The sequence below is a fragment of the Mya arenaria genome, chromosome 10 (assembly GCF_026914265.1).
Source record: "Mya arenaria isolate MELC-2E11 chromosome 10, ASM2691426v1".
Classification (NCBI taxonomy): Eukaryota; Metazoa; Mollusca; class Bivalvia; order Myida; family Myidae; genus Mya; species Mya arenaria.
The window spans coordinates 72,131,111-72,156,297 of record NC_069131.1 but is presented as its reverse complement, the minus strand read 5'-3'; the positions used below and the strand labels follow the sequence as shown (position 1 = coordinate 72,156,297).

The 25,187-nt window shown below is 36.7% G+C and overlaps 2 protein-coding genes across 4 annotated transcripts in view; one reads left to right on the top strand and one right to left on the bottom strand.

The window, feature by feature from the left end:
• LOC128206072 (uncharacterized) overlaps positions 1 to 24,711 on the bottom strand; it is a 60,959-nt gene extending 36,248 nt beyond the window's left edge. Inside the window, exons 1-2 of one of the 2 annotated variants that reach the window (XM_052908211.1) lie at positions 24,251 to 24,711; positions 11,870 to 11,999 (exon numbers count right to left, since the gene is read on the bottom strand). In XM_052908211.1, the coding sequence (XP_052764171.1) occupies positions 11,870 to 11,999; positions 24,251 to 24,292 (172 nt within the window). In that variant the 5' untranslated portion in view covers positions 24,293 to 24,711. The remainder of the gene's footprint in view (positions 1 to 11,869; positions 12,000 to 24,250) is intronic. The other variant, XM_052908210.1, reaches the window with a different exon arrangement.
• Positions 24,712 to 24,978: 267 nt separating this feature from the next.
• Positions 24,979 to 25,187, top strand: part of LOC128206722 (transmembrane 9 superfamily member 1-like) — a 29,489-nt gene continuing 29,280 nt past the window's right edge. For both annotated transcript variants that reach the window (XM_052909367.1, XM_052909366.1), the window contains exon 1: positions 24,979 to 25,060. In XM_052909367.1, coding sequence (XP_052765327.1) covers positions 24,983 to 25,060 — 78 coding nt within the window. In that variant the 5' untranslated portion in view covers positions 24,979 to 24,982. The remainder of the gene's footprint in view (positions 25,061 to 25,187) is intronic.

Here is a 25,187-nt window from a genome sequence, read left to right as displayed (position 1 = left end):
TTGACTTTGCAGTCAATTTTTAACAAGCGATGATCCTAATATAGTTTAATCGGCCACTCGAAATGTTTGTTATGTAAAAGTAGCAAAACTTGCACTTGTTTCTTTTTATCATCATTTTCACAAATGTTTCCAGCACACAGCTAAAACATAATACGTTCTTTATCAAATTGATAAATTTTCAATATGTATAATTTGTCCACAATTAATTTAGCACACTGTCGGATTCCACAAGTCAAAATGTTACTAATAAAAATAAATACATTTCAATCTGTTACAAAGATAATTCTGTTTGGCTAACAGAAAATAAAAATAATCCTAATTTATTTGAAGCCACGATTTTTTGAAGAAATGATTCTCACTTAATTTCAAAGACCTAAAAAATCTTCATTTTGTAAGAATCACAAATATAATGTTTCTCAATCTGCCTTGAACAAAATAATAAACGAGAAAATCATAACGTCATAATTTATACTGCACTTACACTGATTAAGCCTTTCCTTCGAACAAGTGTTAATTTTAATAATCATTGTGGAGTAATCGGTAACCATCTTTATTAATTAAACAAATGTCTAATGGGTTTAACCCTCACACATCGTAAACTATCGTAATGATCAAACAATCTTTTCATTTACTTATCATATACATTTTATCTTAAGATTTTTAACACAACCGGTCATAAATCAACGCTCTAAAATGCTAAACACATGTTACAGTTAGGCAGGCATTAAACAAAATCAAACGGAAATTAATTAATACGAAATCTATGGTTTTTCAACAGTCTCACCCACAAGCTTACTTAATACTTAATTCTCGCCATTAAAATCAGATACAAACACGGTTTATAGCGTTAATATAACAAAAAATACCTAAAACGACACATGGGTAGGGATTTGCTTCGCTATCTTTACGTTCAGATTTATCTATGGTGCTTTTATATATTTTTGGCCAATGTAAATCGGATAATGCAATGAAATCGTGGAATCTTTTTCCGAGCACCTGCACACATCGCGGTTAGTGCTTTTAAATTCGCCTCAGATCAAAATAAATATGTCGGCAACCTGTTAGGAAAAAGAATCACAGCTACCGAGGATAATAAATCAATAATAACTTAGCAAGTTATTAGGAATCAAATTAAAAATCTTCGGTCATAACTACTGGTGTTTATGGCCGACAAATGGTTAAAACAAGTGTAGCAGTGATAAAACATGGTCACAAACGGTCCAACAAAAGTGGGTTGCAATCTTACCAAACGCCATGAGAAAATCTGGAGATTTCGAGAGATTTTCGAGGAGATTATGATCATACTTTCATCCTTAATACTGGCACAAAGCCTCGGATATAAAGAAAAACAATTAAATGTTAGAAAAAGAATACTAATAAAAAAAGTTTCTTTGAGAAAAAAATTTGTTTGATTTGTTTCATCAGAATCCAATGCATCTGGATTTTCTTTCTTTTTCTTTGGATGTATTTAATTAATACATTTGCACGCAAAGACAGAACTTTCGAATTTAAATTCGAATTCAGCTTATTTGAAGTACAGAGTTTAATCTGTCACAAAAATGTATCATGCACATTTAAATGCTGACATATTGCTTAGAAATTCCAATTCACAAATTTAAGGACAATGCACTCAATCAATTAAACAACATCACTGTAATGCCTTTCGTCCAATTTGATATGCGACTCGGATATTTAAGGTAAGCCATCCATCATTAGGATGCAAAGATGTGTAATATTGTAAGTGCATTTTAGATATTAACATAAAAATTATTTCTATGCTTTATCTATATTATTTAACAATTATAATATCTTTGAATGGATTACATATTTTAATAACACCATAACAAAGCTATTATGATATGATCTATTAAAGGGAGATAATAACACAATATTTTATTATGATTAAATAGCAATTTTATGAATTTGTTTTGTATTTAACATAATACCTACATCAAAAAAATATTGTTGGTGAAAACTGCAAAAATATTCATACTTAATATTCTTTAAAATGATCATTTTGTTTAAGTAATGGCTGGATTACCTTCAACAGCAACCATGTAGGTAAATCACTTAATTTTGATTTTTTTTTCGACAAAAAAGTGATAAATTATATAAGATTTTAAGAATGTTTACATACGAAGATTGCCCAGTTAAGTTAAAAGGAATAATTCTTAAACAATTTGAATAAGATTATAAATTAATTGAACACTGAGTGCAAATAATGACGCAAATACATACTTTGATTTTAAAACAGAACAAAATGATTTACCTTAACACAAATTAAAAAGAAGTTTTTATTGAGAATCTTTCAGTATTTCATTGAAATAATTACATTTTTTCACTCTCTATATTTTTACAAGAACTTCCACAAATCGCACATATCCAGTGATTTTATCCTTATGAGACCAAATACTGAGAAAAACAAAAACTCAGTTGACAAATACGCAGGAAACTTGAAATATAGTCTCGTAGAAAGTTAAAAGATCAAAGTTAACCCTTAATGGCGTGGATGTTTGCACAGTGCAGCCTTTGCACAATAATACGTTAAGCAGCTCAATATTGGCGCTGAAAAAATGCCCCTTCAGCATTGCAATTTTTTTAAAATCCAAAACAGTCTTTATTTAATATTATGTTTTTATGCAAACTTAAACCCTTTAGATATAAACAATTTTTGCAAAACTGTTACCAGGTAAATTAATTTAATATAGCTTATTGATTTTCCTCAAAAACTGTGTACCCATAGCAGTAAATGTAAACGGCAAAACAGTTTATAAGCTACTTATGTAAAAACACTTTTATCATCTAAAATCCCTAGGATTGACTTCTTTATTTTACATTTATATGAATATTGAATGCTATGAATTTTTTTGTTAAAATTTAAAACCCTTATAATACAAAACCGATTGTAATTGGGATGTTTTTACATTAGAAGGCTCACACACTCTCCTAATCAATCCTTGGGTTTAAAGACGTAAAGAATTATTCTAACCCCATTCAAAATTAAAAAGTTTAACAGATATAAAGTAAACACGAGTAGTCAAAGGTGTCTTCAAGTTTATTTAGGGATGAGAACTTAAACAGTTTTCACACAATGTCGGAATTATATCAGCGATAAACAGTTTTTCGACACAGGTAGCTAATTGTGGCGTGTGTTTACATAGGAGATCAAACGAAGAGTTCTCTTATTCTATCCGCGAATTATCCCGATTCTTATTGTCCGACAGTAACAAAACCATATTCAAGATTAAAAAGTCAATTCTAATTTTGCTGTGGACAATTTTCAAAATACACAAAGCGTTCTTAAGTCCATTTTATATGTAGCACAGCCCAAAACGGGTATTCAATAGGGCTCGGAATGTAACGTTATACACTTTCATAATAATCTACAAAAATTCTTTTTTCAAGAGTCAGGCATTCATTTAATATTATGCAATGGTAAGGATTCATGAACGAACAGTAAACCTGTTGATTAAATGGTAAAATATTTGATAATGAAACAACTCTGGATCAGAAGTACCCAAGGAACCCACTTAATTGTCTATTTTATTCACTAATGCCTGCATGCAACCAAACCTATTGTCAGAGTCCAAACACTTTAGCCAGGGATAAAACCCAACACATATGCCAAAGCCAGGGACCAAACCTGCCACATATGCTTAAGCTGGGGACCAAACCTGCCAAACATGCCAAAGCCAGGGACCAAACCTGCCACATATGCTTAAGCCAGGGACCAAACCTGCCACATATGCTTAAGCCAGGGACCAAACCTGCCACATATGCTTAAGCTGGGGACCAAACCTGCCAAACATGCCTAAGCCAGGGACCAAACCTCCCACATATGCCAAAGCCAGGGATCATACCAACCACATATGCCAAAGCCAGGGACCAAACCTGCCACATATGCCAAAGCCAGGGACCAAACCCACCACATATGCCAAAGCCAGGGACCAAACCTGCCACATATGCCAAAGCCAGGGATCAAACCTGCCACATATGCCAAAGTCAGGGACCAAATCTCCCACATATGTTAAAGCCAGGGACCAAACCCACCACATATGCCAAAGCCAGGGACCAAACCTGCCACATATGCCAAAGCCATGGACCAAACCCACCACAAATGCAAAAGCCAGGGACCAAACCTGCCACATATGCCAAAGCCAGGGACCAAAACCACCACATATGCCAAAGCCAGGGACCAAACCTGCCACATATGCCAAAGCCAGGGACCAAACCCACCACATATGCCAAAGCCAGGGACCAAACCTGCCACATATGCCAAAGCCAGGGACCAAACCCACCACATATGCCAAAGCCAGGGACCAAAACAACCACATATGCCAAAGCCAGGGACCAAACCTCCCACATATGCAAAAGCAAGGGACCAAGCCTGCCACATAGGCCAAAGCCAGGGACCAAAACCACCACATATGCAAAAGCCAGGGAAAATAAGTGTTGTTTTTTTTAAACAGGAGCCTAATATGTTTTTCATGTGAAATTTCTTTTGAAAGTATTTCTCTGGTTATTTCTACAGTCTTAAATCTTAAAAATAGTCTGGCAACTGCTCAGGTACCGTTGGCATTAAGTGCTATAGGGCTGTGGTTAGGCCTTATGTACGGCTGACAATTGACAGCCAGCAATTGACTCATTATATAGTCTATAGTGAGACAATGGTCAAGTTTTTCTTGGTATTTCCCATCCATTTCTGTTTATAAAAAGCATCATGTGAACCTCCAGGTTTTATAAAACATTATCTGAGACTTTATCAGAGTTATATAGACACTTTTATTTTCTTCTCTAATTATTTAATCGTAAGTGCTACTGGGACTTGAAATGTGAACTTCACAGACACCAAATGTGACAAGTAAATTTTAGTAAGTCAATAATAGGCATGTCTTAAATATCAATACAAGAAAAAAACAGTATTTGCAATAATACATAAAACATATTCAAACAGAAATCCGCTTTTAATCCTTGAAATAATATCTGGACCATCGACTTCGAGTGGTCTCAAAGTAAACACAGAAGCTTTCATTCTGAAATGACAAAGTAAAAAACACGAAACTGATTCAATATCGTAGGCCATGATGATGTGAGATTTCTCCCTTATGCTTCAACGAACATTTCATACAATGGTATTAAGTCGTGGGCACAATCGATGGGAAAGATTAGGATTACGAAGACATAGAACTGAATTCGAGGATGAAGAAGCCTCTATATTCAGCCTTAATCTCTCTCATGTTTGAATTTCAAATCATTCATGGTCACATTAGTGTCCGGATTAAACTAATCCCTGTCTCTAAGCCATTGAGCACACATTTACATATGCGATTTTTTGTCATTTGGGCCGATTAGAATGTTTGATGGAATTCATAATCCCCAATTCATCCTTAAGCAATGACATAGGGACATTATACTTTACCAGGCTTTACTCTGTAAGATTATCTTACGATTTCTGATGGTAGAAGGATGTTACATTTCATTTAGAGGCTAAGCTTCACCTTGAATTTTAATTTAGAATATAATTTTACAAACATGAAATAAATGCACCATTTTGTTATCCAGTAAATACAATCACGCTTTAATCTGAGACTCTGAGAGCTGCTGTAACAGGAACCTTCACTAGAAGAAATGGGTAATTCAGTAAATATGACATTAACAAACAAAACATTCATAATTTTAATTATTTTCGACCCATTTCAGTTGTCGTGGTTCTCATACATTAGAAGTCAAAGGTCAGCCAGGACAATTTTGATGTAAGGAACTCAGGCTACGAAGTCAACACTCGTTTGTAACCCCTGCTTGCCACCAACGTTTTTTTAACTGTGTTCCAATCTGATGTTTTGTCTTTCATTTTTGCAACAGATGTTGTATGCATGTTCTTATATATCTGTATCACTAGCTGACTCAGAATGCCTTTTAAGGTCGAAGAGACAGTGAATTAATTGTTACCATCTCAAAAGTGATTTCAAACAGTAAGATTTCAGCACTTTAATGATTGAAATTTCAAGGTACAATTTCATTATCCAGTTGATGTGAAACCAATTGCAAGCTGTGCATGTATATCTTTGTAAAAAGTAAAGTGTTTGTTTATTATATTGTCACCCCTCTTAGTTAAGGGCCTGTCCATTGGGCTTATGAGACACCTACATTCATGAACCTCTTTACCAAAATTCCTATCCCATATGCCAGGCGTATGGCAGAAGGGTATTCGGTACCCCTCGATTTGACTAGCTGCTGGGTCGGCAATCAGCCATGTCAGAACAAGCCCCGTGTGAGACTCAAACTTCTTACCTCCAGTTCCATTGGGCTTATGAGACACCTACATTCGTGAACATCTTTACCCAAATTCCTATTCCATATACCAGGCGTCTGGCAGGAACTTAATCAGTACCCCTCAATTTAACCAGCTGCTGGGTCGGCAACCAGCAATGTCAGAACAAGCCCCGTGTGAGACTCGAACCTTCAAACTCCAGCTTCATAGGCGGATACCTTAACCACTAGGCCATGGAGACAGTGTATGAGCCCGCACATAAGTAGCTCCAGGTTGGAATGTTTAAAACAATGCTTAATTGCTGAAGGTGGCCTTATACACTTTTTGTAAATGAGTATTTAAGACCTTTTACATAAATTCTAAAATCTACCCTCAACATGGTCTACGTTACATTTTTACTACTGGATATGTCCCGATATCCGTGAAACCTCTATCACAAAAAACAACAACAACAACTGCAAACAACATTCATCTAGTCGTCATCAGACATTAAAATGTCCTTCAGATTTAGCTGATGTTTTGTAGATAATTTAGCTGATGTTTTGTAGATAATTTAGCTGATGTTTTGTAGATAATTTAGCTGATGTTTTGTAGATAATTTAGCTGATGTTTTGTAGATAATTTAGCTGATGTTTTGTAGATAATTTAGCTGATGTTTTGTAGATAAATATAGTGTATGGAGAGTAGATCAATCATTATTTTATTAAGCTTTATGACAATCAAGAAGAAAATGACTTCATGTCTTATAGGTTGATATTTGAATTGGATGGTAATGATGAATTCCTATCATGATGTTTCGCGGTCAAATACAACAAGATGGCTGACTTAAAACCAGGAAATGATCCAGGATTATACAATCACCAAAACCAACTTGATCAAATTGTAACAAGTTATGGTTTAGATGATTATTAATTACTGAATTTATTAGGAGATACCACCTTTTTTAAAACGAAAATAAATTTCTATATGTGTTGTATAGAATGTTAACTTATATTGAAACCTTAAATAATTTTTAAAATAGTAACCTAGTTTTTTGAACTGAGGTGACCCATGTTCACAAATGTTGAAGACAACCTGTAGAAAAGTATTCTGACAAAGTTTCATAAAAATATGATAAAAACTATGGACTTTATGACAAGCAATAAAAACTTCCTAAGATTTGACCTAGTAACCTAGTTCACAAATGTTCAAGAATACATGTAGACACTGTTAAGTATTCTGATAAAGTTTCATAACAATTGGATAAAAGCTATTGACTTTATGACATGAAAAACCTGTACATGATGCCCATACCACCACAGGCAAGCCATCAGATTTGAATAGTAGACGTTACTAGCAGTCACTAAGACCGAAAAAAAATTGTAAAGATGGACCTCAGACATTCCATTTGGAGCAGAACAAGGAAATTTAAGGACCATTTCCAAAAAACACAAGCTCTTTTCAAGCAGTTTTCAAGGCAATATATAAATTCAAGTAGTTTTAAGGAGTTCTTTTGCAAATTTAAGGGCTATTCATCCAGCAGCTTTAAATTCAAGCACACTTCAAGTTTGCATGTGTCATCCCTGCATGACAAGGAGAACATGTTCTTCTTGGTCAAACAGGATAACCTGACATGTACTTTAATATCTTAATTTCGATATGTCATAAATAATAGTGAAACACAATAAGATAAGTAGAATCTAACAAGTGACAGCATATTGCAGAAGAACTAGTATAGCTAATTTGGTTATTCCCCCCCCCCCCCCCCCCCCCCTGTAATTTAGGGACAGCTTGGAGTGATAAACTTGATACAAAAGGGGGAAAATATAGTAGAAAGACATTCCAGGTTTTAGGCCTTAAAAAAAAATACATTTGGTTCAGGTAACCTGACCCTACCAACGAAATAGGCGCCAATTCTACAGTTTTTATAGTCAGTTGGTAAAAAATAATGACTATTACTTTTTTATATAAAGCCTTATATAAACAAGCATTTTCAGTGAAAAGATATCCCCCACCAACGATGGCTTGTTTGTGCTTGATGGCTTGTTTGTGCTTGAAGGTTAAAAAAAATCTCAGAAAGAATCAGATAAGCACATTGGTTTATCCCTTTCCGAGCCAAATTATAAAATATCGACCGGGACTACTTTATGATAAAAAAATTTAACGAAATAAATCAGTGGGATGATTAAATAAAACTGTCTTTTCCGAAACTGCTTACTCGGAAACATCAATCATTGCAAAATAGTACTCAATAGTTGAGATAAAAATGTCGCCGTAGAAATTCACCGAAAAAGTTCATTGCAGGATGTTGGTTCATATAACATTCAAGTTTCATTAAATTCTAGCAGCTAGTTACTGAGAAACTGCTGCAAACAATGATTTTTTAATAAATCAAGGGCAATAAGAGAAAATTGACCAATCCAAAAGAAAAATAGACAGGCATCATCACAGTATGTTGGTTCTTATTTATTCCAAGTGTCATGAAATTCTACCAGCTAGTTGCATAGAAAAGGCTGCAAACATGGATCTTTTAATAAATCAAGGGCAAATAACTCATATAGAAATTACTCAATCCAAAATGTTGGTTCATATTTATTTCAAGTTTCAAGAATTTCTACCAACTAGTTACTGAGAAATGGCTGTAAATGAGAGTTTTTAAAAAAATCAAGGGCAATAACTCCAAGTACAATTGACCAATCCAAAAAAAAATGAACAGGCATCATCCCAGTATAGTAATTCATATTTATTTTAAGTTTCATGAAATTCTGCCAGCTAGTGACTGAGAAATGGCTGTAAATGTGCATTTTTCAAAAAATCAAGGGCAGTAACTCCAAGGACAATTGACCAATCAAATTAGTTTTTGGACGGGCATCATCCCAGTATAGTGGTTCATATTTATTTTAAGTTTCATGAAATTCTACCGGCTAGTTACTGAGAAAACGCAGGTGACGGACGGACAGGCGGAAGGAAGGACGGACGGAAGGAAGGACGGATGGAAGGAAGGACGGACGGACAACGCCATTTCAATATCCCCCTCCCTATTTCATAGGTGGGGGATAAAAATAAAATAAAAAGAGTACATACCCTACCTGCTTTTGAAAAAGATGTAACCCTAACCAAACAATTTTATTTGTTTGGCTTATATAATTTTTAATTATTTTTTTCAAAACTACAGAGAAACTCAAAACGAACAAATCTGCCTCACGTCATTCAACATTGACATACACTGGGTACCATCACAAAGTTAATCCCATTTGAAGACCAGTAAGGGATTAACCTGTGACCAGATAATCTCAAACATAAATATTGTCATTTCAGATAAAAGATTACTCCTAATCCAGGCTGATAATGGGATTATCTCAAATACCAATATCAAACATCATAACACAGGTTGTATTTCTCTTTTATAACCTTTTTGTTTCATTACTACTCCTATGAAAGAAAGGTGGCTTTTTTAATTGGATTTCTGGTGAATTGCAGATTTAAGATTCTTAAAGCTGCACTCTCACAGATTGAACGTTTTGACAACTTATTTAATTTTTGTCATGGAACGAATCAGTTTTTGTGAAAATGCATGGAAACTAGTCATATAAGACTGCTGACAAAAAAACAGATCGCAGGTTTATATATATATATATATGTTATAAATTGATGATTGAGTGGTATGAATTACAAGCGGTGAATGGGAAAAGGTTCTAAGTGACGTTAAATAAAGAAGAAGATAGAACCTTTTTCGCTGTCACCCCTAGCCTTAAAACATTAATGTTCCAACTGAAATATAAAAAGCTGCGATCTGATCTTTTGTCAGCAGTCTTATATCACTGGTTTTTAGATATTAACTCAAATATTGGCTTATTCCAAGATAAAAAATAAAAAATAAAAAAAAATTGGTCAATCTGTGAGAGTGCAACTTGAAACGGCACACTCTATATGACCTTCACCTTCAAGGAGGTTTGGTTTTGTCATACAATTCCTGTTACATATTTGTTGATTAAGTTTAATCCGAAGTTTTTTACCAAAAGCATGATTATACTTAAGTATATATACAATTTTCCTATCATATGTCTTAAAATTTTCTTAGAAAATACCCTCATAATGACTTTAATAATAAAAAATTGGCTGACTTGACAGGAAATAGCTCCCATCCCTGGTAATTGTACTTGTTTGAATTTTTAATTCACCTTTAATTCCAAATTTCTGATTTCATAAGAAAGACATAAAACCTGCTTAAACTCAACTTAATCACTGGTAGCAGCAAATTAGTTTTTAACGGAGCATAAGCACGGAAGCCATCAGATATTTTAAAGACCTTTAATACAAGATCTTGGTTAATTGTAGGCTACTGGGATTTTCCCTGTAGTTTTGTAGGCTACTGGGATTTTCCCTGTAGTTATCTTTTTTTTGTATTGTTAAAAACACTGCAAAAAAATAAATTAAATAAGACAAGTCTGCCTCATATTTGATCTAATATTGACAATTAAGGGCAATTTAATGAAAATTGACGAGGTCTGTCATAGCAAATTTCAAGAACAACTGACCTTTTGGTACTAAAAGCTCTGAAAACCTCCGCTCGGCCAGATAAGAAGTGCAAAAAGCATGTGGGTCTGACAGAAAACCACTCAAGATTATCAGAAGGGGGGACAATAAATACAGATTAACGCTAAATGTTTAAACCTTATAACAAACACAAGGATATGTGGGTTTGTTTACTCTGCGTATTAAGATAAATAAGCTGATGCCTTTATGGTAATCCAGGGCAATTGTGCCTTAAAGATAATCCTGTTTTCCTTCAGGCCCAAGGAACGCCAGACAGAAGAACTTGAAAAGGCTGGCGCTTTCACGATACCACTTCACACGTGTTATAAACTGTTATTTCTGATGCACCTTCACTCCCTTCACTTAAAGAATGTGTATTGAATTCTCAAACAGAGATGCCAAATTAAATAAGAGCACTATTTAGACATTGCTAATATGTATGACAGCATACTGAATCAATTAATAAAGGGTTACTTCCCCTACTTGGGAGTAAATATTATGAAAGACGGATCCACGTTTTCTAGTCATCAATAGTGAACTATTCATGAAATGAGTTAAATCCCTTAAATAAAAATGAAGAAGCCTTGGCAATCTACAAATTACCTCCCTTACCTGAAAGTGAAAGTTGCAGAACCAGAGTATGCCATACCATAACTACACTGCCAATATTAGAGTTACCTCCCTTACATGAAAGTAAAAGTTGCAGAACCAGAGTATGCCATACCATAACTACACTGCCAATATTAGAGTTACCTCCCTTACATGAAAGTAAAAGTTGGAGAAATAGGTATGTCCTCACCTCCCTTAGGTATACTGCCAATATAAGAGTTATCACCCTTACATGAAAGTGAAAGTTGCAGAAACAGAAGTATGTTTTAAGTATGTTTATACCTTAAAAACCCGTCCAATATAAGTGTTATCTGCCATATATGAAAGTGAGAATTGCAGAAAAAGAGGTATGTTCATACCTTAACTACACTGCTAATATATGAGTTACCTCCCTTACCTGAAAGTGAAAGTTGCTAAAACATAATTATGTTTATACCTTAAAAACAAAGCCAATATTAGAGTTATCTCCCTTACCTGAAAGTGAAAGTTGCAGGGGTTGAGGTTGCTTGGGAAGGAGCTGTTTAAGAGTTGTCATGGTCACCGGTGACGAGGGTTGTCGTGGCGACTGTGTCGTGTGATCTTCAGAGTCTGATTTCTCAGACATCTGTAAAAGAATAATTGATGTTTTAACATCGTGAACAATTGTGAATGTTTGTTTATGCCTTAGCTATTCTATTCATAAAGACAAAATTACCTTAAAAAATAAAATAAGTATAAAGTAATACATTAAACATAACATAGGGGGGGGGGGGGGGGGGGTCAGATTGAGGCCTTGTTTGAATCCCCCCCCCCCCAAACCATCTGTATTTCTATCAAGAATCTGCCTATTCCCTAGCAAAAACAAGAGATATTGGCCATAAGCTAAAAAATGTGTGTGTTTTTGTTTTTGCCATTTTCATAGCTTTCAGAATAAAATATAGCTTCTGTTTGAAAAAAAATGTAAATAATAGTTGTTTAATTATAAAAGCGCACAAATAAATGATATAAAAAAACATTTGATTTTTTTCAAATTTTACATCAGTAATTACCAAAAATACCCAACTTTGTGAGAAATGAATTTCATTTCCAAGAAAAGATAATCTCCCCAAAAATACAAGAAAAAATCTCTGACATCGCCAAGCACATTGACTGTAGTGACATGCCTTTCACTGATAAAACAGATTTGCGTGTCCACACCATGGCTATCATAAAACCTCAGTTTTTTCTTCAAAAAACCCAGACAAGCTATTGCATCAGTATTAGGAAACAAAGCCACACCTTAACATGTCTGTTTCCAAGCATTAGGTATCCGGCCAACAGATAAGCTAGCCAGTTCCAAGCATTAAGGTATCTGGCCAACAGATAAGCTAGCCAGTTCCAAGCATTAAGGTATCCGGCCAACAGATAAGCTAGTCGGTTCCAAGCATTAAGGTATCTGGCCAACAGATAAGCTAGTCGGTTCCAAGCATTAAGGTATCTGGCCAACAGATAAGATAGTCAGTTCCAAGCATTAAGGTATCCGGCCAACAGATAAGCTAGTCGGTTCCAAGCATTAAGGTATCTGGCCAACAGATAAGCTAGTCAGTTCCAAGCATTAAGGTATCCGGCCAACAGATAAGATAGTCAGTTCCAAGCATTAAGGTATCCGGCCAACAGCTAAACTAGTCGGTTCCAAGCATTAAGGTATCTGGCCAACAGATAAGCTAGTCGGTTCCAAGCATTAAGGTATCCGGCCAACAGATAAACTAGTCGGTTCCAAGCATTAAGGTATCCGGCCAACAGATAAGCTAGTCAGTTCCAAGCATTAAGGTATCCGGCCAACAGATAAGCTAGTCAGTTCCAAGCATTAAGGTATCCGGCCGGCAGATAAGATAGTCGGTTCCAAGCATTAAGGTATCCAGCCAACAGATACGCTAGTCGGTTCCAAGCATTAAGGTATCCGGCCAACAGATACGCTAGTCAGTTCCAAGCATTAAGGTATCCGGCCAACAGATACGCTAGTCGGTTCCAAGCATTAAGGTATCCAGCCAACAGATACGCTAGTCGGTTCCAAGCATTAAGGTATTCGGCAAAGAGATAACCTAGCCAATTCCAAGCATTAAGGAATCCGGCCAACAGATAAACTAGTCGGTTCCAAGCATTAAGGTATCCGGCCAACAGATAAGCTAGTCGGTTCCAAGCATTAAGGTATCCGGCAAACAGATAAGCTAGTCGTTTCCAAGCATTAGGTATCCAGCCAACAGATAAGCTAGTTAGTTCCAAGCATTAAGGTATCAGGCCAACAGATAAACTAGTCGGTTCCAAGCATTAAGGTATCCGGCAAACAGATAAGCTAGCCGGTTCCAAGCATTAAGGTATCCGGCCAACAGATAAGCTAGTCGGTTCCAAGCATTAAGGTATCCGGCCAACAGATAAGCTAGTCGGTTCCAAGCATTAAGGTATCCGGCCAACAGATAAGCTAGCCGGTTCCAAGCATTAAGGTATCCGGCAAACAGATAAGCTAGCCGGTTCCAAGCATTAAGGTATCCGGCCAACAGATAAACTAGTCGGTTCCAAGCATTAAGGTATCCGGCCAACAGATAAGCTAGTCGTTTCCAAGCATTAAGGTATCCGGCCAACAGATACGCTAGCCGGTTCCAAGCATTAAGGTATCCGGCCAACAGATAAACTAGTCGGTTCCAAGCATTAAGGTATCCGGCCAACAGATAAACTAGTCGGTTCCAAGCATTAAGGTATCAGGCCAACAGATAAGCTAGTCAGTTCCAAGCATTAGGTATCCGGCCAACAGATAAACTAGTCGGTTCCAAGCAATAAGGTATCCGGCCAACAGATAAACTAGTCGTTTCCAAGCATTAAGGTATCCGGCCAACAGATAAACTAGTCGTTTCCAAGCATTAAGGTATCCGGCCAACAGATAAGCTAGTCGGTTCCAAGCATTAAGGTATCAGGCCAACAGATAAGCTAGCCGGTTCCAAGCATTAAGGTATCCGGCCAACAGATAAACTAGTCGTTTCCAAGCATTAAGGTATCCGGCCAACAGATAAGCTAGTCGGTTCCAAGCATTAAGGTATCAGGCCAACAGATAAACTAGTCGGTTCCAAGCATTAAGGTATCCGGCCAACAGATAAACTAGTCGGTTCCAAGCATTAAGGTATCCGGCCAACAGATAAACTAGTCGGTTCCAAGCATTAAGGTATCCGGCCAACAGATAAACTAGTCGGTTCCAAGCATTAAGGTATCCGGCCAACAGATAAGCTAGTCGGTTCCAAGCATTAAGGTATCAGGCCAACAGATAAACTAGTCGGTTCCAAGCATTAAGGTATCCGGCCAACAGATAAACTAGTCGGTTCCAAGCATTAAGGTATCCGGCCAACAGATAAACTAGTCGGTTCCAAGCATTAAGGTATCAGGCCAACAGATAAACTAGTCGGTTCCAAGCATTAGGTATCCGGCCAACAGATAAGCATTAAGGTATCCGGCCAACAGATAAACTAGTCGTTTCCAAGCATTAAGGTATCCGGCCAACAGATAAACTAGTCGTTTCCAAGCATTAAGGTATCCGGCCAACAGATAAACTAGTCGGTTCCAAGCATTAAGGTATCTGGCCAACAGATAAGCTAGTCGGTTCCAAGCATTAAGGTATCCGGCCAACAGATAAGCTAGCCGGTTCCAAGCATTAAGGTATCCGGCCAACAGATAAACTAGTCGGTTCCAAGCATTAAGGTATCCAGCCAACAGATAAGCTAGTCGGTTCCAAGCATTAAGGTATCCGGCCAACAGATAAGCTAGCCGGTTCCAAGCATTAAGGTATCCGGCAAACAGATACGCTAGTCGGTTCCAAGCATTAAGGTATCCGGCCAACAGATAAGCTAGCCGTTTCCAAGCATTAAGGTATCCGGCCAACAGATAAACTAGTCGGTTCCAAGCATTAAGGTATCTGGCCAACAGATAAACTAGTCGGTTCCAAGCATTAAGGTATCCGGCCAACAGATAAACTAGTCGGTTCCAAGCATTAAGGTATCTGGCCAACAGATAAACTAGTCGGTTCCAAGCATTAAGGTATCCGGCCAACAGATAAGCTAGTCGGTTCCAAGCATTAAGGTATCCGGCCAACAGATAAGCTAGCCGGTTCCAAGCATTAAGGTATCCGGCCAACAGATAAACTAGTCGTTTCCAAGCATTAAGGTATCCGGCCAACAGATAAGCTAGTCGGTTCCAAGCATTAAGGTATCAGGCCAACAGATAAACTAGTCGGTTCCAAGCATTAAGGTATCCGGCCAACAGATAAACTAGTCGTTTCCAAGCATTAAGGTATCCGGCCAACAGATAAACTAGTCGGTTCCAAGCATTAAGGTATCCGGCCAACAGATAAACTAGTCGGTTCCAAGCATTAAGGTATCCGGCCAACAGATAAACTAGTCGTTTCCAAGCATTAAGGTATCCGGCCAACAGATAAGCTAGTCGGTTCCAAGCAATAAGGTATCCGGCCAACAGATAAGCTAGTCGGTTCCAAGCATTAAGGTATCAGGCCAACAGATAAACTAGTCGGTTCCAAGCATTAAGGTATCCGGCCAACAGATAAACTAGTCGGTTCCAAGCATTAAGGTATCCGGCCAACAGATAAACTAGTCGGTTCCAAGCATTAAGGTATCAGGCCAACAGATAAACTAGTCAGTTCCAAGCATTAGGTATCCGGCCAACAGATAAACTAGTCGGTTCCAAGCAATAAGGTATCCGGCCAACAGATAAGCATTAAGGTATCCGGCCAACAGATAAACTAGTCGGTTCCAAGCATTAAGGTATCCAGCCAACAGATAAGCTAGTCGGTTCCAAGCATTAAGGTATCCGGCCAACAGATAAGCTAGTCGGTTCCAAGCATTAAGGTATCCGGCCAACAGATAAACTAGTCGGTTCCAAGCATTAAGGTATCCGGCCAACAGATAAGCTAGTCGGTTCCAAGCATTAAGGTATCCGGCCAACAGATAAGCTAGCCGGTTCCAAGCATTAAGGTATCCGGCAAACAGATACGCTAGCCGGTTCCAAGCATTAAGGTATCCGGCCAACAGATAAGCTAGCCGTTTCCAAGCATTAAGGTATCCGGCCAACAGATAAACTAGTCGGTTCCAAGCATTAAGGTATCTGGCCAACAGATAAACTAGTCGGTTCCAAGCATTAAGGTATCCGGCCAACAGATAAACTAGTCGGTTCCAAGCATTAAGGTATCTGGCCAACAGATAAACTAGTCGGTTCCAAGCATTAAGGTATCCGGCCAACAGATAAGCTAGTCGGTTCCAAGCATTAAGGTATCCGGCCAACAGATAAGCTAGCCGGTTCCAAGCATTAAGGTATCCGGCAAACAGATACGCTAGTCGGTTCCAAGCATTAAGGTATCCGGCCAACAGATAAGCTAGCCGTTTCCAAGCATTAAGGTATCCGGCCAACAGATAAACTAGTCGGTTCCAAGCATTAAGGTATCAGGCCAACAGATAAACTAGTCGGTTCCAAGCATTAAGGTATCCGGCCAACAGATAAGCATTAAGGTATCCGGCCAACAGATAAGCTAGTCAGTTCCAAGCATTAGGTATCCGGCCAACAGATAAACTAGTCGTTTCCAAGCATTAAGGTATCCGGCCAACAGATAAGCTAGTCGTTTCCAAGCAATAAGGTATCCGGCCAACAGATAAGCATTAAGGTATCCGGCCAACAGATAAACTAGCCGGTTCCAAGCATTAAGGTATCCGGCCAACAGATAAACTAGTCGGTTCCAAGCATTAAGGTATCAGGCCAACAGATAAACTAGTCGGTTCCAAGCATTAAGGTATCCGGCCAACAGATAAACTAGTCGGTTCCAAGCATTAAGGTATCCGGCCAACAGATAAGCATTAAGGTATCCGGCCAACAGATAAACTAGTCAGTTCCAAGCATTAGGTATCCGGCCAACAGATAAACTAGTCGTTTCCAAGCATTAAGGTATCCGGCCAACAGATAAGCTAGTCGTTTCCAAGCAATAAGGTATCCGGCCAACAGATAAGCATTAAGGTATCCGGCCAACAGATAAGCTAGCCGGTTCCAAGCATTAAGGTATCCGGCCAACAGATAAACTAGTCGTTTCCAAGCATTAAGGTATCCGGCCAACAGATAAACTAGTCGGTTCCAAGCATTAAGGTATCCGGCCAACAGATAAGCTAGTCGTTTCCAAGCATTAAGGTATCCGGCCAACAGATAAACTAGTCGGTTCCAAGCATTAAGGTATCCGGCCAACAGATAAGATAGTCAGTTCCAAGCATTAAGGTATCTGGCCAACAGATAAGCTAGTCGTTTCCAAGCAATAAGGTATCCGGCCAACAGATAAGCATTAAGGTATCCGGCCAACAGATAAACTAGTCGGTTCCAAGCATTAAGGTATCCGGCCAACAGATAAGCTAGCCGGTTCCAAGCATTAAGGTATCCGGCCAACAGATAAGCTAGCCGGTTCCAAGCATTAAGGTATCCGGCCAACAGATAAACTAGTCGGTTCCAAGCATTAAGGTATCCGGCCAACAGATAAGCTAGCCGGTTCCAAGCATTAAGGTATCCGGCCAACAGATAAACTAGTCGGTTCCAAGCATTAAGGTATCCGGCCAACAGATAAACTAGTCGGTTCCAAGCATTAAGGTATCCAGCTAACAGATAAGCTAGTACTTTGTTAGCTCCACTTTAATGTTAAATTTGGATGCCTGGTGACCCCATATGATTTTGTTATTATTTGAAAAGTATAATTAGCTTATGCACTAGTCAATTGTAACCCTGCCCCCCCCCCCCCCCCCCCCCCCAGGTCCAGGGAATAGCAGGGACTTTGTCTTTTGGTCCAGCCAAGCCCGGTGAAATCGCCGCCCTGCAAAGACGAACTGCTGGTTACATCCCAGCTAAAAGCCCCCGCACCCCAGGTAAGGACCATTCCCCGCTATTTTTGGCACAAAGACAAACCCAAAACACCCGGCACTGCTGGGCCACCTGAAACATGGCCCATTTCCCCCCCCGCTATCCAAGGTATACCACTGGTAAGTGTGTATATCTACCCATATTTCAACTGAGATCAGAGGCAAATAACTTATTTTGCAACATTTGAAGGCTAAAATAAGGAATTTTAGGGAAATGTTTTACTTTTCTTTTTTTTGCACACTTAAAATCCTTTGAAATGATGTAATGAAATAATTATAATTAAAGGGGCTGTACTCCATATGATAAAATAGCGAAAAAAAAAAAGAAGAAAAATTGTTGAAAACTGACATAAACTTGGCATCGATGTGTACAATGCAATGAAACTTACTAACTGAAGAACCACATAGTTTACAATTTATTAAAGTTTAGCAGTTATTTTGTATTTTTCCATTAAAAAAGATTACTGGGTATGTCTACCATGTAGAATTTATTCCTTATGCGTGATTAGCTAGTCATTGTTATCACATGTTATTACCAAGGAAGGTATATAGCTTAATTATGTCATCCAATTAGAGTAAGCCGTCGTAGCTCAGTGGATACGACGCTGGACTGCAATTTTGGCCACACGGGTTCGAACCCCGTCTCTGACACAATTTTTTTTTTACATTTTGGTACTTTTTTTACAATTATGATATCAAAGCGTAACACATTCTATTAGATAATTGTCCTGAGATTCGTTACAGAAAAAAACTTTTTTTGGTGTCAACCTGGTGTACAGTCCCTTTTAACAGTTCTGTTGGTCCGATACTTTAAACCCTGAAACCATAAATGGCCCCTATCTTCAATGCAAACAACATTGCCTGCTTAAAGCATCACTGAACATCCTGCCTTAGCATTAGATTATGCAGCAAGACTATGGATTATTAGATTTAGGCACACTCTGGCTTGAGTTATCAGATTAGCTTGCCCAAGATTGGAAATTCTGATGGCATCTCTCAGAGAAAACCCTTCATGTGACAAAAACAGTTATGTTATTAACACACGAACATGAAAGCTATTTTTGCATGAACATGATTGTTCTATTAAAGTCCTTTTTCTAAGAGTACTGCTTATAATTATGGTATATCTTCACATATTAAAGCTGCACTCTCACAGATTGACGGTTTTCATACTTTTTTTATTTTTTGTCTTCGAATGAGCTGAATGTATGAAAATTACCAGTGATTAAGAAGGTTGCCTTAAGATTAGAAAGCAGTTTTTAATTTCTATGGTCGAAAATTGATGTTTTATGGCTTAAAGCGTTATAAACGCTGGAAATTTCGGCCGTTTTTTAAACAGTTGAGGTCTGATTTATTGTGAGTTATCTTATATGCCTAAATTGAAGGCATTGATACCGAAATGAGCTGATTCTGAGACAAAAATAAAGAAGGTCAAAACTGTCAATCTGTGAGAGTGCAGCTTTAAGCACTTTAAATGCATGACCAGTAAGATTATCATTTGAACATGGCAGCATTTTGTAATCAATTACAAATCAAAGACTGCAACTAGGTACTGTCAAAAAACAACTCGATCTGTACTTAACCCTTTGCATGCTGGGTAAATTGTCGTCTGCTCAAAAATGTCGTCTGGTTTATTCTAAAAAAATTTCAATTTACTTAAAACTTTGGGGATATATTGACTGAGTGGCAAACAGCTTGGAACCTGACCAGGCGCCGAGTTACTCGGCGTCTGGTCTGGTTCCAAGCTGTTTGCAAAGCCTTTAAAATCGCCATCAGCAGCTTAAGGGTTAATACATGTAGTTTACAGTTAAAGGTGAAACTGCATAATAGGGAACATTTATAAATCATAAACATGTTCAACTTATCTTTTCTGTACAAAAATCTCTAGAATAATCTTGATCACTATTTTGTTTTTATATAACTTTTATTGACACAAAAATATTCCCTTTAAATTTAAAAAAACAGAACACACCTGATATTCACAATTACAGGAACTTATTTCTCAAAAACCTCAAAACATCCACACCCCAGTCACAATCATAAATCTAGTGATTTGCGGCTAACAGATTATCGTAAGCTTATAAGGAAGAATTACAGCAAGTGTGTGCGTCTCATTTTTCTGAGTAAAACATTGTAAATATTATCAGAAAGTAACCATGGCGACTAGGAGATTTCTGCTAACCATCTTGCGTCCTTCTTTATTTCCATGATATTGATTAATCTCGTATTAACGCCATAATCCAGGGTTCGGCTTACGTTTGTATTAGCAGAATAAAATCAGACTCCTGGAGAGATATATTTACAATTATGGATCGTGGCTCGTTTTCCAATGCCATATATGGCCGGAAACTCATATAATGATCAGATAGCTAGACCAGTCTTCGCTAATTAATGAATTTAATTGATTCCCAGATGGACTTATTATCCCAGTACTTTACATTGACAAATATCAGATTGGTTATAAATATGAAACTGCCGGAAAGAATCTTACTGATTATAAAGACACTCTCATTGTTAAAGGGGTACATTATAGGTTCACACTCATAGGTTTAAAAAACATTTTTAAATTTCAATGCATTATTTTGATTAACATTTTTGACTTTAATGATCAAACCAAATAAAAACATTTTATTTAGGCACAGATTAAAAAGTAAAAAAAAAAATAACTGGGGAATGTGTGGCCATGTAGCCATTTTTTGAAAACTCCATTTATAAAGGCTAGATGGTCCCAAAAAGTTAAATTGGAGAAATACACAAATACTGCAAAAGATACATTTGTCATAAGTGATGAGATACATCAATAAGTAAGATTCAATGCCTTGTACACAACAATATCAATTTTATGTATTTTTTGACAATTTGCTTTTTTTCTTGCAATTGTATCATCTGGTGTCTAGTCCCTTTAAATGGTCAGACATTAAAATAATTCATTTAATGTGGATTATATAATGCAAGGAAAAAAATACTGGTAACAACTGTTCACTTGTTAACCAAAAGGTTAAATACGAGATCTATTGTCATAAATTCTTTGAAAAGCGGCAGAAAAGGTCTTAACAGACTTTGTTGTCATTGTAAACGATTTGTACCTCACTGAATTCCTTTAAACATCAACTTTTAAAAACCATAGCCAGGTAAATTTATCTTTAAGATTTATTTACAATATCATAAATTAAGCAGGATGCAAAAGATTTTTGTTTGCATTAAATTTTGAAGATTTAAAACCAGGAAACTGAAGATTATGCCTCTAACAGCAAACTCATACATTGGGAAAAAAACAACAAATATTCAAATTTATTTGCAAGAGGTGTTTCACTTTTTGATGTACTTTTCTGTATTTCTCTCATAAATATATTTTAAATACATAGTGATGACGTGGTGATCCGATATAATCGAAAAATCATTGCTGGGCGACCAACATCAGCGGCAATCGATTGTTATCAAGCAAAATCGATTTTCATCCAATGTTTTTATTAAACATAAACAATTTCAGTTGTTGAAGGATAACTACGGGATATGAATGGTTAAAAAAATATTAGTTGTTGCACTGCTTCCTCCATTCAATAGTTTTGGCCATTTACATATTTCTTAATAAGACAATAAAATTGTTGAAGTATGGTAATGGATAGGGCATCGAAACGCAAGCTTTAACGGTAATAAAACGGGAACAACTGTTTTGACCAAATCAAAAATGGCTGCTAAACCGATGTAAAATTATATCAATATCCTACACAGTTATTTCCCTGGACCAGCATAGATTTCATAAAACAAAGGAAAGTAAGTGCTACATGATGTTTTTAATTGCTTCGAGTTCTGCGTTAAGGAGTTTGATGAAATGTTGTTTGCAATTCAATGTGCCAGAACACTAACATTTTTTTATGAAACTAAGGTGTAAACTCCATTTTGCAAAATTACACACGAGTGTACAATACACTTTAAATAATAAAATGTTTTATAAAATGTTTTATTACTTGCTACACCTTATTTCTGGTTAAGTATAGCTATCAGGGTTAACAATAGAAATCACATATTTTTCTGTATACACATGTGTAATATAACATTGCCCCATTTCTATTGGGCAGAACAAATATATTAATTTGCATGTTTGTCAAAAAAATATTTTGCAAAAATATTTTTTTAATTCAAGTGGTAATATTCTCGCAAGTCATACATCTAGATCTTACCTGAAACTTGTATTTTATGGAAAACATTTTTAAAGACCTTCGGTTCTTAAGACATGAAAGTCGCAGGGACACAAGGGGATTTGTAAATATTACCAAGTGTTGTCAAAATCCCGTCCTTGATCACTCACAAAGGCTTGTGAAAATCCCTGAGGTGTGGATGTTCCATATCATTGGAAATGATGTGCAGTAAAACTGCGAGGACACCGGGGCCGGAGTTAAAACCTTGACTTATCGGATCTTTCCAATGACCCAAGTTTCCATTTAAGTCTGTTATGAAATGTCTTACAATGTTTTTTTCAAAGTTTGAAGTTGTCATACCGATTGTTGCATGCATCTTTTCTTTCACGGGGAACTGTTGAATTATAATATGTTAGGGGTTTATTCATATGTTTATAACTCATTTACATTCCTCATAATTGAATTCTCAGCATTAGCCTCTCAAAATGAGCTTCTCAAAATGCACTTTTCAAGTAATAGCGGTCTTGCATAAATGGTGATAATCGTTTTTTCACACCCTATCAAATTTTCTTTAATCTGTCATTGCAATTTTTACAACTTGCGAAACTTTTAACACCTAGCAGTCGTGTGTTTATTTTGGAACACGCATTCAGGAAAATGTGTTAAATAATGGCCTCAAGGTATTCATAAGTTTTTGCGAATGATTTTTGTATTTGGGACTAGCAATGGTGCTCGTGTCCTCGACTTATTTAAGGTTTTTATCCATCGTCAATACATTGAAAATAGAAGCAAAATTGTCAGGACTAAGCATTGACCTCGACACATAGTTAGGTTGGTTCGATCGCAGATTTACTGTGGCAATGGCAGTGCTTCAGCTAGACCTCAATAGCAGGGTGGGGCATCCTGGTGCCCTTTTACAGCATCCTGCTGTCTTAAACAACACCCTGCTGTGCCATTTTGTATTGTGCCCCATTAAGGCTCATTCTACACCCATAAAAAGTGCCCTTTCCTACCAAGCACTCTGCCATTTTCAAATCCTGGCTGGAGCACTGTAATGGGTTATGATTAACTAAATTGAAAGGTAAACTGGGAAATTTAGAGTAATCTTGGAGTTAGTAAATACAGGATATATGACTGTGTAGTTCATGTATAACAAATAAGACCAATATATACAAGGGAGCAACAGTGACTGTAGGAATAAATTTGTTTATTTTGTTATACATGAACTATATAACTACCTAAAAGTTGTTCATGTGCAGGTTAGTAGATCATTACGTATGACCTCTCAGCCTAGTATATGGGTGAACCCAGTCATGTACTCAAAAAAATACTGCGTAACAAAAATAGAATGCACCAAATACTTCACTCTGATTGGACTGTTTAGAGTGCTGGTAGTCATCTCACATGTATCAGTAGTGTACTTATAGCATGCAAAAGAGTTTAAGAGTAATACAACAATAGTATGAATTTGTATACTGTATCATCCACTCTACTGTCATTTCAGCAAACCTGTAACTATTCAAAATAAATTGATAATGATTTGAGGAAAACTGCATTTGATATACTTACATACAGTATACAGAATTATTAGTGTTTACGCTCATGTTTCCGCGAATGGAATCCCCCAACTTAATCTAACTTAATCATCTGCTGAGAATGATTGCCAAAGTTCCATTTTGTCATAAAATGTTAGTATACAGACATTTTCCACACCATTTAGATAGTCAATATGTTGTCTAAATAGTAAAAAATGAAAGTAAAAAAAATAATAAAACAATATATTTACTACTTTAATTAATATAAGAGCAAATCATTACCTGGGGTTTGTCATCCGCTGAAACGTGAGAGCCAAAATCCATTTTGTCATATGGTTGATGATGTCTATGAACTTCAGAAGTTCTGTCACTTTCAGTAAAGAATGGATGTGCAATGGATTAGGATTAACACCCAAGAAAGGGTTTGTCAGGAATCGGAGTTTATGGAATGGATCTTAATAAAGCCAAATATTGTGGCATATGTATGGATACCAGGATTTCAGCCCACGGCATCCAATACACAAGTGAGCCCCGTATTTGTTGTCATCTTGTAATAAATCCATTCATCCTCCTAAGAGGATTAGTGACCCAACAACACCCGTTGATTGAAATTCTTACCCAGGGTTTATTTTGTCATAAGACATTGTAAAACATACCGTTTACAACCCTTAAAATTTTATTAAATTAGAAAAAAATGTTGGAAAAATAGTATTTTAAGTAAATTAAGGTGTAAAAGTTCCTGTCAATTAAGTTTTGAGAATCCCACTGACAGATGAGTATTTAACGCGGATTAATATAATTCTGGAAAAAGTGCAATCCAATTTTGGATTTTCCAACTCTCCAATCCGTGGAAGACTCATAAAAACTAATTTGGTGAAATATAGAAGCACCATAATTATAAATTAATTTAATTTTATAACATTTGATACGTAATTAAGTAAAGAAATTTCAATACTGCGCATATCCATCAGTCCTCAATATTTTACATTTTGTTTAGAGACTATATCAACAAACATGGCTGCCTGTCAACTTTTTGTTGTGTTGGCACTGTTTACCACCGTTTTTAGTTCAAAATACGAAGAAAATGCAAAGGTATTGTAGCTACACAGTGCAAGTAGTTTTGATTTATCGTCTGTAGATTATTATTTTTATTATTTAAGCTGAAACACCATGAAAAATATAGCTATTTCTTCCTTCGTACTGTGGGTGGGGAAAAGTC